General features: G+C 40.6%; 2 protein-coding genes across 8 annotated transcripts in view; both read left to right on the top strand.

Annotated features, from left to right (window-relative positions):
- The window catches only part of LOC147165177 (lysine-specific demethylase RAD23B-like), a 41,939-nt gene extending 31,822 nt beyond the window's left edge, over nucleotides 1-10,117 (top strand). For 2 of the 3 annotated variants that reach the window (XM_086088623.1, XM_086088622.1), the window contains 2 exons: nucleotides 977-1,144; nucleotides 6,945-7,971. In XM_086088623.1, coding sequence (XP_085944749.1) covers nucleotides 977-1,144; nucleotides 6,945-7,265 — 489 coding nt within the window. In that variant the 3' untranslated portion in view covers nucleotides 7,266-7,971. Of the gene's footprint in view, nucleotides 1-976; nucleotides 1,145-6,944; nucleotides 7,972-8,836 lie in introns of those variants that run through there. The other variant, XM_086088624.1, reaches the window with a different exon arrangement.
- Nucleotides 10,118-13,595: 3,478 nt separating this feature from the next.
- Nucleotides 13,596-15,734, top strand: part of eps15l1a (epidermal growth factor receptor pathway substrate 15-like 1a) — a 61,135-nt gene continuing 58,996 nt past the window's right edge. For all 5 annotated transcript variants that reach the window (XM_086088410.1, XM_086088407.1, XM_086088408.1 and 2 more), the window contains exons 1-3: nucleotides 13,596-13,696; nucleotides 14,937-14,978; nucleotides 15,175-15,264. In XM_086088410.1, coding sequence (XP_085944536.1) covers nucleotides 13,670-13,696; nucleotides 14,937-14,978; nucleotides 15,175-15,264 — 159 coding nt within the window. In that variant the 5' untranslated portion in view covers nucleotides 13,596-13,669. The remainder of the gene's footprint in view (nucleotides 13,697-14,936; nucleotides 14,979-15,174; nucleotides 15,265-15,734) is intronic.

Genomic DNA, 15,734 nt, shown 5'->3' with positions numbered 1-15,734 from the left:
TTTGTGTCTGAACTGCTTCCCGAGAGGACAAAACAGTTAAGCTATAGAGCCAAGGCCGCTCCATACACGCAAACAATTTATTTTCGTGACGTTGCATGAGAAGCCGTTAGAGTGACGTGACAGCCTACAAGAACTGTGAGATCTTGCGAGAGTCGGGGCGGGACATTACGCCTCAGAAGTGAATCACTCTTCAATGGAAACACCTCCAAGTTGAAATTGTGCTTTATTGAAATAGTAGAAATATCGCTTTTGATGATAGTTTTGCACAACAATCCTAAATCTCTCTATATCAGCCAAAAAATCCATCACCGTAGCCGCCATGTTTCTAACCACTTCAGGCCGAACCAGTAGATTAGACAAGATTTGAGTGAATCAGGCTTTAGCCACGCCCACTAACTTTGACAGGTGATTTAACAGATAAAATAAATGAATGAAACGCTGCACCACAGGACCATGAAATACATTAATTGAAATAATTCATTATATATATATTTTTATTTTTTTTATTTTTTTATTATCTGTTATTTAATTAATTAGTGACACATTTATGTAATTATTGGTTCATTTAATTCCAATCTACACTTCCTGCTTCTACAACAAGATCCTTGCGTGATACTGGCTGATCCTACACCTGCTGGCTGTTTCTTTTCAATAACAACTCCTGTACACTTGCATAAAAATGCATATGATGTATTGATACGTCATATGTATTGAGAGAGTTAATTACATATATTAATAACATTTATTTAAGTATTTAATGATGTATTAATTTATTTAATTTTGGCACTTTTGGTTCTGCATATTGCATGGCAGTATTTTAAGAAAACCGACACAACCAACAACAGCAACCACAAGCAGCAGCTGAAAAATGCTAAGGTTGAATATAAATAAAGTTAAAATAGAAATAAAAATAGACTAAACGTATGTTGTATTTAAAGCGTATTGTTATAAAGCGTCTGCATCTGATGTTGCGCAGCAAATCACGCAGCACCAGGAGCGATTTGTCCAGATGCTCAATGAGCCTCAAAGTGGTGGCGGCAGCGGCGGAGGAGGGAGCGATGGCGGGGGCGGCGGTGAGCCACGGGCACCGTCCCGTTCCAACTACATCCAGGTCACGCCGCAGGAGAAGGAGGCCATCGAGAGGGTCAGTAAAGCTTCTCTTGTCTAGACGAGGAAATCACACTTGGAAATGGACAAAAGCATTGGGACACAGGAATCAAATGTTTAATCAAATGTCCAACTAGAGCCTCAATTTCAGACAAAGATGGTGTAGATTTGGCCACAGAAGTGCAATGTTTGTACCCAAAAGTCACACTTTTTTTTCATAGTTTGATTGGTTCTGTGACTTATACTCAGGTGTGACTTGTATTCATTAAAGTCAGAGCTCAAATTGTCACACAAAATACCCGTTCCCTGATTATGTTGACTTTTTTTATTTATTTATAAATTTAAAACATTCCCAAGCGCTGACAACTTCCCTATCAGCTCTTCACATGTGCAACTAGAAATAGCGAATTATTGCCTGGTTGAAAGCCATAGACCTGGTCGTTAAAAAAATAAAGTCAAAGAGGTCGTACTATGCATGTGAACATTTTACGGTCCTCACGCTTAATGCGCTTGCAAGGAGTCAGTCGGGCAGTGTGGAGCGGTAAACAATATTGCAATAATATGATGTCAAACACTACACGTGTAGTGTAGTATAGTGTAGTGTTTAACGTTGTTGCTATAGCAACCTGTCAGATGGGTCAATAATGTGACACAGTCCGAGCAGGGCCAGATTCGGATTTGGACACTTGCTAAGGAAAGCCGGCCCTAAAAATTGGATTTGAGGAGAAATCCGATTGGAATCAGACACTGTATGCCTGCAGTCTGAACGCAGTGTCAAATATATAACAATATAATATAATATAACAGCGACCAATTGCTTTTCATTTTTAGATAATCAACTTTTTTTAACTTAAATTTAAACTGTGCTTTTCCTCTCTAGCAATTCTCCCCATAGATTTTGGTCAACGAGACAAGATCGTGTCAGAACCACAGCAGCAATTTTTCAGGCTAAATCAGCACAGTTGAGTAAGCCTGTTTTAAAATGATCAGCACTGCAACTGTGCATCAAAGTGCGCACGGACATTTACTCCTTTCAAAAGTAATCAAGCACTGGCTGAGCGCGAGCCATATTAGCATTAGCGACGCTAGCCGCATTAGCTGCGATACGCTAGCAACTGCATTACCATTAGAGGTGCTGGAGCTGCCGTTAAATGCTGGCAACAAATTCAAATGCCACCTTTATGTACAAAATGCCATTACAACAGGCATAATTGATTACATTATTCTTTGTCACGCCTGCCTCAGCAAACTCTGTTGCCGCTTCCCACACGGCAGGCCCCGATCAGGCAACGGTGGACCTTCGCAAGAGAAAGAGCGGAGGTCCCCGCTTGGCCTGCGGTGAGACCAACCAGTCCCCGCTTGCTCCCGCGGAGGTCCAACCAGTTTGCGCTCTTTCGCGAAGGTCCCCCGACGGCGGCGAGGCAACGAGCCGGTGGCAAGGAGGTGGCTTCTCGCTGGCGAAAGGCTTCCGCTATCTGGCAACGCGGGGTCCGCCTTCCTGCCAAATTACTTTCGATGTTCCCCCAGTGCAATTTTGACAGACATTGGCTGCGCCAACATAGCAAAGGGGAAATATTTACCTCACTATTCCCCGTTTCACCTCATCATTGGAGACGTGAACGTGCGCAAGCCCTGGAGATAAGCCTCTGTGGATCGGGGTGTGGATCGGGACCATTTTGACAGATACCAGATCCATTTTTTTTGCCAATATCTGGGCCGATACCCGATCTACTTATCGAATCGGAGCATCCCTAGTACCAAGGCATTGATAAGGTTTATTTGTTAGTTGGCCTTCTTACCGTGTGTCATGAACAAGTGTTGCTGCGACTGTCATTGTACGCTAAATAAGCCAAAACCCGAGGCATAAAGATTGCCTACAAAAAAAAAACTACATCTTGTGCTTTGCAGGGACGAGAAATCTCATGGTGTTCCGTATCGCTAAGCACCCGATCTCTGGAACAAAAATATGTGAAAGATATTTACATATAATCATACTTTTACATAGACTATTACACACAATTGCATATTTATAGATGACAGCAAGTAGTACAGTAGGTCTTGCATTAACAATTTTAAAAACCTTGAAAAAGGACTGCTTCTCTCGCACAACCTGTTTAGTCTCCTTCCATGATTAGTGATAACATTGTTTTGATGGTAGGATGTTATTTTCTGTCATGTTTGTAAATTTTACTGTACATTGTGAATATTGCACTGAAGCTTGATTTGAAGAAAATCGCTAATTAAATTGAAATCGTAACATCTGTCAGAAAAATCAAAAGTCAATGTTTTTCCTAAAATTGTTATAACTATTATATATAAAAAAATGTACATTGATGAATAGAACATATTTTTGGGAATACAGTGTTCCCTAGTTTCTCGCAAGTGTTACGTTCTAAAAACTACCCGCAATAATGGAAATCCGTGTTAATTTAATTTGATTTATTTTCTCCTGTTAATTCTTTTTTTTTTTTCGTTATGTTTTTTCGTTGTGGTATGATTTTTAGTTTATTAGAAACATGGTTGGGAGGGTTACTTTTAAAATGTACTCCGTACAAGTTACCTGCAAAAAAATGTAGTAACGTAATCCAAGTACCATAATATTAAAGTAATGTAACAATGACTTTGGCTCTTGGCGGCTCTCTCTCTTTCTTGCCCGTCCGCTCTCTCTCTTTCTCGCTCACTCGCTCTCATCATAGAAATTGTAATCCCTAGAAATAATCCCAATTTTTAATAAATGTACCTGTAATCTGATTACATGTTTCTTTTCCAGTACTGTAATAGAATAGTTACTTTTTTTGGTAATCTGATTACGTAACGCTTTTTTATTCATCATATATGTTCTTTTTTAATTTAGTCATTTTTCCATTAAAAGTATTTTTTTTATTTACTTATTATACAGTACATTATTATATATATTTTTTGTTTATTTTAAATGTTTTTTTCGTTCATACTATATATTTTTTTATATATGTTTTAAGGCTAACACCTCACCACACACTTTATACATGCACTTTTCTTGATAGGCGTTAACATTTTCTCACATACTGCAACCTTTTTAGATTTTAAAATAATAACAATAAAATAGAATTAAACTAATATCCAAAACATTTATTTGAGAAACAAAAATATAACGGTGATTGATCCATTTGTATGTTTTTCTAAAAAAATTATTAAAAATAGTAATTAAAAAAAACACACACAACAACAAAACAGCTATTAGAAATGATTTTAATGATGATGATACGAGAAATTTTGACCGGGAGGCTCGGGAGCGCATTGCCGGGCCTATTCGTCTGGTGGTCTCGGCACGACAAGCTGGTCGGCAGTCGATCTGCAGCGTATACGCAGTTGGTGTAATATGAACAAGCTGGAAATGGAAACAAATCGGCGGAGCAGAACCGCAATGCACACGCATGCAGTGTAATCTAGGGGTGAGCCATGGGGCGATGGAGGACGCACCGCTGGAGCGTTCCTGGGCATGAAATTGGGGAAACTGTCGGGCCTCTATCTCCAGGTCGCGAACGTGACGGGCAAGGTCGGAACGCGACGGGCCATACACCATTAGAAAGGTCTCGTCGCGAAAGGTCTCGTCGCGACGAATCCGCTGATACCCGTATATACGGCCGGCCAAAAACCTCCAGGACACAGAGGATTTTCAAAATGTTACCATCCAGCGTAAAAATCCGGCGTTTGTCGGTCCTGTACCGCCGGGCTGCCCAAAGACCTCCAGGACACTAAGGATTTTCAAACGACCACCACTGGTTCGGTGCGGACAATCTTAATTGTAATGATAAAAATACGAGGCAGGACACGTAAAACCCATTTTGATCGGGACCACATCGCCACAGTGCCCCCGAAACTCCACTCGAAAGCTCGTGGCCGGCGTGAACCGTGTTAATTGAATGCAATTACCCCTCGTTAAAATTGTGAAAACTGGTATGGCCCATGCCTAGAACTTGGCACTGGAGCCGCCAATAAAGCTGAACGAGCCACACATGGCTAGCGAGCTACACAATGAGTATCACTGCTTTAAGGCCCAGTCCAGACGGAAGCAAAGCCGGCTTCGTTCCTCAAACAAATCTCGTACTCACAGAAGCATTTCAAGACTTGCGTGTGTCCAAAAGAAGACGTTTAACGGCTGTAATGTATATGCCAAGTCTTGAGTGGCGCTGTAGCGCAACCACAGGGAGTTAACGGAAAACGTAGAAGAAGAATCCGCAAAGAAGAGAGAGACTTTTTTTTGTTTTACTTTATTGCAATCTACAGAACAAACATGGCTTTGTATGTATCAAAACAACATGAAAAAGACGAACACAGGAGAAGTGACCATGGCGGGTGATTCAAGTACAACACTGCTTGTTGAACGTGGGAATAAAGAAGCAATATATTTTGCTGCAAAAGCATTAGCAAGCTAAGGAGGCTGCACAAAAGGACTGCGACACGGCTATCCGTCATTGTTGGTGACAGACTGACGGTTCGCACGCAGTCACACGAGAATTGGCGCATACGTCATCAATCTGCGGCAATGCGTCGTCATCGAGCTGCGACCATTACGTCGTCATCGAGCTGCGACCATTACGGCATCACTGGAGGAGTATCCTGCATATGGTGTCCAGACTGACGCGTATGGGGCACGTATTGAAATCTTTCTACTCTGGAGCCCTGTTTCAAAAGTGATCGGTTTCAAGCTCCGAAACCGCGCCATTGTGTGGAAGAACGACTTAAACTGTAAGAACTGTAACTTGTGAGGATACATTGAAACTGGCTTTCATGTGGACGGGCCCTAAATCGAAGCGTATTTCCAAGCATGCCCACGATTAACAAACAGGCATTTTTGTGCGAGTCTGAGTCTGTTATTCATGGTCTGGGTTTTTGTAAAATAAATTTCCCCCAAAAATGCGACTCTGCAGCCACTTTTTTTTTTTCCACAGTTCAATTTTTTTGACTGGTGTGACATAAACCCTGGAGTGACTTCCTAGTCTGAAAAATACTGTAATATTTCAGCCAAAATGGCCTATTGCTTGCGCCCAAAATGCTATACATTGTCACAAAATTAGGCGTGAGCAAATTAAATTATTATTTTTTTTAACTCATTAGCACGTGACTGCACCTCTACCGTTAAAGCCGGGGGCGCACCTGCGCTCTTCTCCCTTTAAAACTGGGAGAGCGGATGTGTCATTTTATTGTGTTGACAATTCTTGGTCTCTTACCCGATGAAATGCATCAAAATATACACGATAGGGTATGTGGGCCTCAGCATGTCCTGGAATTTTATTCGAGCAGTTATGGTTGATGCAGATTCGCAGGAATTATTAAATAAATGATACAATTGACGACGGCGCGGGAGGAATTCGAATCAGTGTAACGAGTAGACAGTAACATACTGTTAAGAAATATGTTTGTAGACAATGAGGATGTTGAAAATGTTTACGCCCTTGTAACGAAATGGACAACGAATAATTACCCTGATCCCCCGAGGTTATTCCAATTGCGCTCCAGTTATACACATGTAAGATCTAAAATGTTTTTTGTAACTAAAGTAAATCTGCTTCAGGATTATTTTTAATATTGTTGAATTTCCAGAAAAACTTCAGGTTTTCGGGGGTGATTTTAAAGTCACCTATAGGTTTTAGAGGTGTGTTTTGCCAGGCGCTTTAGGCCTTAATGGGTTAAACAAGTGGATGTTATGGCTATTTGGGCTGCTGAACACAAATCCGACAATCATTTTGACCTATGATGAAGTTGTATGTGCATAACAGCATAAAAGTGATGTGTAATACATCCTTTTATATGTTTTTAAGGTTGCTTCTTCTTTTCCTTTCGGCTTTTCCCTTCAGGGGTCACCACAGCGAATCAGTTGCCTCCAGCTATCCCTGTCCTCTGCAACTACCTTCATGTCCTCTTTAACTACATCCATAAACCTCCCCTTTGGTCTTCCTCTAGACCTCCTGCCTGGCCTTTGGAAACTCAGCATCCTTCTGCCAATATACTCACTATCTCTCCTCTGGACATGTCCAAACCATCTCAGTCTGGCCTCTCTGACTTTATCTCCAAAGCCTCTAACATGTGTCCCTCTGATGTACTCATTCCTGATTCTATCCATCCTGGTCACTCCCAAAGAGAACCTCGGCATCTTCATCTGTGATACAAACCTTTAACCTTTAAAAAAATTAATTAATAAATAAAGACATTGTTTCTTGAATGGATTCTGACTTTCCTCGCTATATTACATCAATTTTCTTGAAGAAAATGTGACCTTTTTTTCTAAATAGTGACTATTTATTCTTTCTTGAAAAAAAATTGAATGATTCATGAAACATTATTTGTTATTATATATGGTTTCTATATTTTGGGATTCCGTAGCCTTCAAACCCCACAGTTGCATTAATATTCTGAGTTTTAGATACTAAATGGGGGTTGTGGGGGGGATTTATACAAAAAAATGACCAAAAATGCTGTTTTTCACCCATTATAGAAATTACAAATGGCCCAACAGATCTGATTGATCTATTTTTGTATTCAGTGACCATGAAAACATGTAGTTAGTCATATAACAAGCCATATTTTCACAGGTTTTTAAAGTTTGTATGGGGAAAATTTTGATTTTGGGGGGTTTTTAGTGTACATTTTGAAAAATGGCTTTGAACCAATATTAAATGGAATCTGAAACAAAATATTCAATTTGTTATAAGTAGCCAAAATAGCAACAGAATCCACATGCCTCCTGCCCCCGCCCGCCCAGTTGGGAGAGGCCCCGCTGGTCGCTCCTCTTAACTCACTGCACTGGTTTTGCACAATACACTTTGTTAATAGACACATAGGTCACTCAACACACACTTGTTTGGGGGCCTGGGGGCGGCTGGTTGGCGGGGGGTCGTGGGAAGAGCGGGGGCTGTGGATCGGTGGGGTGCCTGGCGGGCCTGCCGTGCGCCGTTCTGCGGCGCGGGCCGAGTTGGGGTGGGGTTGCGCTCCTGAGTTTTCTCACCGGCCGGTGGCCCCTGCGGGTCCTGGGGGTTGTGCCTTGGCGCTGGAGGGGCCCTAGGTGGGGTTGTGCTTTGTCTGTCCTGGCCGGGGTCAACGGCTCCCCTCTTTGGTGGAGGTTTTCATGCATGCCAGATCCACCACACCAGCATCTACCGAAATTCAAACACAATCTGCGTCTTTCTCTGGTCGCTGAATCGGTGGAGGCTGATGTCTGTGGATCTCACTCTGCTTCATCTATCCTTCCTTCCTTTCCTCAGTCATTCCTTTGGTCTCTTGAGGTATCCCTAATTTGTTGGAATTTAGATGTTTTTCGGGTTGGTGAAAGATTATGGTTGGTAACTCGGTGGGTAGTAGGTGATGTCTGGTCGCTGCTGGATTTCACTTTCCTTTTCTTTGATCCTTCCTCTGGTCTCCTGACAACCTCACGACTCTAGATGGATTCTGACGTATTCGGTTTAGGTGAACGGTATGGGATTTTTAATAGGTTTTAGGTGAATTAATGAATACACACTCACACACACATATGTACACACACACCTGCACATGCACATACTCACGCACATAAGAGGAATGATGATGACATGTCGAATCGGTAAGATTACCGAATGAACAATACTGAGCTCTCTTGAAAAAAAAAATTAAAGTGATATTTTGGCCTGACCAGCGGCCTTTTCTGTTCCAATACTTTTGACCACATACCTCTGTGTACGTAAGCCTGTATGTAAGCGTCTTTTTTTTTTTTCAGTTAAAAGCACTGGGCTTCCCCGAGGGTTTGGTCATCCAAGCATATTTCGCCTGCGAGAAGAACGAAAACTTGGCCGCCAACTTCCTGCTCCAACAAGCCTGGGATGACGAGTAGTTTATTTATGATTGGTTTTGCAACCCCCGTACCCGGTGCACGTTAGGATCATGTACGTTGAAAGCGCTGTCGCCTTGGTGCTGGATTCGGTTTTGTGTGTGCAGGAGCGACCTCACAATTGAGTGATGCAAATGTTGAATAAATGCAACCTTTCATGGTTTCTTTTCCAAGCTCTTTTGTCATCCACAATCATGCCAGTTGGACGTCGTTAATTCCGAGGTTTTGGACGAAGCTTAATTGAAATGAAGCTTTTTGGAGTCTAATCTTTTTTTAAAGATTATTTTGAGAAAATATATATTAATCCAATGACAAAGTCAGACGTTTTTTTTTCAAGTTGTTGATAAAATTGGATTTTGGCACACACACAAAATCATAATCTAATGACAATAGTCACTTTTTTATGAAAACAAGTCAAATTAAAAACAAATTAATCTCATGGAAATTGGGTCCAAATTTTTTTTTTGCAATTAGTTTTATTATAATAAAAAATGTTTCATGAATTATTATTTTTTTTTTTCAAGAAAGAAGACACTATTTAGAAAAAAAAGGTCACATTTTCTTCAAGAAGATTGATGTAATATAGCAAGGAATGTCATAATCCAATCAAGAAACAAATTGTATATTTTTTTTAAAGGTTAAAATCTTATTTAAAAAAAATTCAATATAATATGCTTTTTTTTCTCTGAGAAAACTTTTCCTCAATTTTACAGGAATAATCTATTCAAGAATACATATATAATATAGTCTTTTTTTTTCCTTTGAAAGAGTAACATTCAGAGATTAAAGTCCATAAACATTACACCCTAAAATATATTTTTTTAAATCTCGCTTTCTTGACTTTGTTTTAATGGAGTTTTTTTCCTTCAGTGCGGCTCTTCTGTTACCATTTGAGTCATCACTGATGAAAATAAAAATTTAAAAAACAGAATCACAGCGTTTCAGGAGGATTATGCAGAATTTGTGTTTTTGCTTGTCCTGGCACGCACATTGTTTGCTTTTTTTTTCTGTTCCCCTTAAAGAGCAGGAGAAACTGTGTATAGTGTATTTGTTTCTAGCATGTTCTTTTTTAGTTGTAGGCCTACATATGTGGTTGATCTTGTTGACGATGGCCTTGTGCATTTCCTTTTCAGTGTTGTGTCAAATCAATAAATGCAGAGCTGGCTGCAATATTGCTCGTGTGTGTGTGGTGCGTGTATACTGTATATAGAATATAAAATGAATCACTGATTTCTGAAAGTTTGGACAAAACATGTCCTACATAAGAAAGTCTAATTGATATTAAAAATCAATAAATTTGTCAAAATTAACAGGAATTCTATACATGAATGTATTTTTTAATGTAATTTTTTAACTTTTTTTGTGTGGATTTATTTGAATGTCTGGTCTGCAGTCGACGTCTATATCATTCACAGTCGCAATATTGAGACACCCCAAAAAACTACAAACGTCACGTTTGGTTATGCAGTATATAATTTTAATTTAAAAAAGAAGGGTTAGGAATTTATAAAACAATTCACAAAGTGAATTTCAAACAATATTTTTACTTAAATGTAAATTTACCGATCAAAGTTATGTTTTTGTTAACTCTATCAGATTCAGTATTCACAATTCTCACTAAATAAGACAGTAGCATGGTCCGTTATATATCCCTGATGATCCACTTTCCTCTTCCTGACTGTGCTGAATACATCACTACCGGGGATGCTCTGGCAAGTTTTAACATTTTTTATATTAGATCAGGGGTCACCAATTAGAAGTAAAATTATATCATATTCATCTTTTTCTTAAAAGAAACAGGATAAAAAATTAGTAAACAACTTGGAAGATAAAATTAAACAACTGATGGATGAATATGCAACAAAATGTTCGATAAATGGTTCTTAATCATCCCATATTTAATATTAATAACGTTGTGAATTTATTCAACATTGTGACCTCTGTTTGAACTGTACGAGTTGAAGTCGACTGCAGTCACAAAGCTTCATCACAAGACAGGAACTGTGCCCTCATCACAAGACAAGTGGCCGGAACATTTTTATGGTTGAGAAGATTTTAGTGTAAAGGAATGTTTGAAATGTTTGCATTGTTGCCTGTGTAGTGACTAATTTCTGTAAATGGTTGTCACATTGCTGCTGCGTATTTCCCCAAACCCCTCAGAGCAGTAATTTCCATGTGATAGGTCAACCCAATAAAAAGAGGAAGAACGACAGAATGTGTCAGAATGGGCAGGAGGTTGTGATCGGCACATCTCTGTTCATTCTCCTCACGAGTAATAAGAATATATATATCGTGTCTTCCTGTTTAATAAATGTTCTAGGTTGAATGAACCTGATAGTGTCAACTACATGTTTTCTAACGGTCCACAACCTTACTGTGCCTTTTCCTCATCTCAACCATTAGTGTCCCATGTAAAGACGTATTGTGTACTGTACAACGTCACTGAAATCCTTATCCTAACCCCAACCATTAGCCAGATGGCGAATTGACATCCATGTCAACACCAAAAATTACCACTGAGATCATTACTGAACAGTTAGCTCAGTAAGTTAGACGCTAGTCTCCCGACCAGATGTTCTGGGTTTGAGTCTCAGTTTTGTATGTTTTCGCTATTTAACATGGCCGATAGAGGTCGCTAAACTACAATACGTGACACTTGGTCGTATTTTGGTGCATGGTAAACGACTAATATAGTTATTATTGTTGGAGGACTTGTTGCTTTAATCAATAAGTGGCACAGCCACGAACACTCCACCTAATATGTATTGGCTAGTTGGCCCTCAATATTAATAATAATAATAATGCAACAGATTTATATAGCGCTTTTCTCGACACTCAAAGACACTTTACAATGGAATGGATACATTATTCATGCACTCACACATTCAGACTGTGGTGGCGGTAAGCTACTTAAGTAGCCACAGCTGCCCTGGGGCAGGATGACAGAAGCGTGGCTGCCAGTGTGCGCCTATGGCGACCACCACCAAACATTTGCACCTTCCATACACCAGTGTGAGTAGCATTAAAGGCAATGTGTGTGAAGTGTCTTGCCCAAGGACACGACACATGACTTGGGGAGAGACAGCGGGAATCGAACAGTCAACCTTCTGGTTACTGAACGACAGTCTCTCCACCCTGAGCCACGGCTGCCAATATTAAATCTTCCAAGTGGAACCATCTCTTTCTAAAAGTGTCCATTTGGAGTCTTCATCAGTAAGTTATCTAGTTTTCTCTTTTTGTTTAACCTGCTGGCGTGACGCGGTCACAAGGAATCGTCTACTTCAGAGGCCTTTGCATCACTACTCTGCTGCAAGGTCTGCCACAAACATGGATTACTAGTCTGCATTGGCTATAGAAGCTGCCCAAATGCTTCACAAACACCCTTCCAGCCATATGCAAAACTGACATGGATTAGCCATGGCACACAGGTAAGTCACTGCTGGACAATTGCCCCAGGGCATCTCCAGCCAAGTCTTCAGGTCAGGCTACACAAGTACAGAAGGAGTTCTTGACACACAGCCCTTTTGGCACTCTCTGATCCAAAGTTTAATAATACTCTGTACAAGAGCATAGACAGGGACATTACTGGTTACAATTTCAGACCATCCTCCTTCTATGACACAAAGTGGCTGCAATGGATGGACAGTCGTATGCCTGTGTGCATTAAAAAAAAAAAAAGTTTTTGTAAAATCGGGTCCAATATCATCTGTCGGGCCATCATGTGCCATATTGTAGTGGCCCCAGAACTGGCACTGACCCTGTATATTCATAATGTAATACAATAAGGTTTCAATAAATATTTCATATTTGTGTGTATACTGTATTATTTAAGTCTTGAAGATAATATTACTTATTTCTGTGTAGTTAATTTTTGCATTTTCTGATTTTTTTTCTCGCAGTTATGATTTATGATCCTCGTGAAAGGATGTAACCTGACGCAAAAAAAAATGTAGCATGGTAAAAACATCTATGATGACTGATCAATTTAAGTGCATGAATCCAAAACATTTAAGTGGATAGAACTCAAAACATTAAATATTTTAAAACAACAACATCATCATAATTTATGAAAGTTGTACTGGCCCAGTCAGGGCAGTGATCTTTGAGTAGCCTGACAAAGACATAGTAGCCTCAAGCTACTGTTAATGTAGAACCCTGTAAAACGTTGTGTAATACTGTGCATTTTGTATTGGTGTAATGTTCCTTTTTATGTTTACTGTAGTGTGTTTTTTCTCATATTCATTCTTGTTAAATGTGATGGCGTCACCTTCTATAACAGCCTTTACATCATTAAAAAAAAAAAAAACTTCTGACCTTTTATTTGTCATTATCATTTATTTATGTATCCCCGAAGAGTCAGACAATGGATGTCCCAAGAAGAAAATTGTTTAAACTTGAATTGCAATCTTGCTTCACAAACATGCTTACAATGAATTGTTTTGATACTTTCATACAAAATATAAAACCAAACTATTTTGGTAATTTAATGCCTTCGATTTCTCAATAAACTGAATTTAGAATGCTCAAAAATCAACATCAACAGCTAGATGCGTCTCGTCTGTGAATTACAGGAGTAGGAAGAAGAAACACCACAGTGACTTGTCGCTCACGCTTGTCCTGAGTAGCGAGGCACAAGCTGTCCGATAGGGATCGCAGTTTCCCGGCTGCGTCAGTGAGTGAGTGAGTGAGGGTGGAGGGTGCGTTCCCGCAGCAACAGGGAAGATGGCAGCGCTCACATCTCTCAGCCAGGTAAAGGATGTAGTCCATCTCCACGGTAACTTTTCATGCCCACGCAACCACACACGTTCGCTTCGTGTTCCACCTTCACTCCGTGTCAATGTCGCCTACCGTAACATCTCCAATTCGGAGGAAATCTGCTCTTTCGGTCGGATGAGCCAGGCCCAGTACGGCGTCTGCGGTCCCGTTACATAGCGAGCTCGTTAGCCGCTGACGACGGCCACACGACAGCCGGCTATACGCCACTAAACACCGCCCTTTTAACCGGACAACAGTGGTACTTTCCGCGGGTGTGATGCCAGTGAGTGTACCCGACTAGCCGCGTCCTCATAGCGGACTTGAGCGCTGGCCTGCCGCCGCTAGCTGGTTAGCATAGTCGGAACCTAGCGAGCTAATCTGTAAACGGTGACAAATTGATGCTGAAGTAAATCAGGCCGGCGACAAGGCGACTTTAGCCGGCAAAAGACAAGACAGCAGCGCACTCTTCTTCCGGGTCGTCTCGTCATCCCGCAGACGTATAACAACGGGCTTTTTTGTGAACGAGTAGCTAGCTGCAATTCAGTTATGAGGTCATTTACGTCATGTTGAACTTATTCTATACTTATGCATGTCATGTCGAAGTCACTTCCCGTAGTTGACCTGTTACCAGTTACCTTTTCCTGGTGAAAGGGTTACTCATCCACAGAAAAGGGTTCTAAATTCTATACAAACACAGATTAGGTTTTTCCTGGGAAAAGGTATGAACACCAGACTTTCCCCAGTATTAATGCGAATTCGATATATGCACTTTTTTCCGCACCTGCCGAGAATGTGGTTTCAACACGCACGCTTTTACCAGTGAAAGGGTTCCACACCCACACAGCCAACACACACTGAGTGACATCGCCGCCATTGATTTGTGGCGACCATGACCGCCAAGATGACAAAAAAATTGGCTAATGAGGTGCTGGGAAAGTGGGGTTTAAAAGAAACGCAAGCCGCAGCAGATTGGAATAATACATATCAACTTCAGAATCCTGCCTGACACAAAAAAAATTAAATGGGGATGTAACGGCTGTTCATTACTTAAGTTTGATTAATAATGCCTGATAAACACTGCATCAATTGCCTTATACATGATAGTGTATGTAATGATAATACATACAATTAAGGTGCATGTAAACTCCATTGCTGAACGCCCTACCTGTCTACGCTTGGCCAAACAGTAATTCAAGTCCACATTGAAAGTAATACATGCATGTGTCTGTCACAGTTGACGAGCGGGAGCCCCGTCTTTGAGAACTTTTACAAACAGGTAAGATTGTGACTGGATGATGTCTTGGGATATTAGCTTATTGTGCTAATCGTGGCATCAATTATGTGACACTGTGTGTGTGTGTGTGTGTGTGTGTGTGTGTGTGTGTGTGTGTGTGTGTGTGTGTGTGTGTGTGTGTGTGTGTGCGTGTGCGTGTGTGTGTGTGCGTATGTGTGTGTACACACACACACCCAAGGTGGATCCGGGAAACACAGGTAGAGTGGGACCAACAGAAGCCGCGCTGTTCTTGAAAAAGTCGGGACTTCCAGATATGACGCTTGGAAAGGTAGCAGCATGTTGTTACTTGCCATTTTGTTGTTGCAATCTATTGCTGTTTTATCAAGTGTGCGTTTTTTGGGCCCAAAAATATAACCTGCATCGATGCCATTACCATTTATTAGCCCCTTCCACACATCTTCAATGGAAATGTATTCGGCATGTTCATTTCGGACACGACCCGGCGATAGTGAACGCAGCCATTGCAGCTTCATGCTTTTATTTACTTTTAATACAAAGCCTCCCCTTATGCACAGCCTCAGATTCTGCATTAAAAGCTGTAACTGGCAGGTGCTACGGATGCACCACACAGAGCTATCAATAGTGGTGGGAATCTTTGGACAACTCACGATTTGATTATAAAACAATTATTAATCAATTTTTAATTTATTGATGCCCTTTTTTACAACACATTTAATTTGTTCGGTGCAATGGTATAATTTTTGGGATCAGCAGAAAAAAGATAAATAACTTTGTCTT

This window comes from Leptonotus elevatus, chromosome 11 (genome assembly GCF_054856555.1).
Source record: "Leptonotus elevatus isolate MCC_2025b chromosome 11, RoL_Lele_1.0, whole genome shotgun sequence".
In the NCBI taxonomy this organism is placed as follows: Eukaryota; Metazoa; Chordata; class Actinopteri; order Syngnathiformes; family Syngnathidae; genus Leptonotus; species Leptonotus elevatus.
This window is presented reverse-complemented; position numbering and strand designations above follow the sequence as displayed.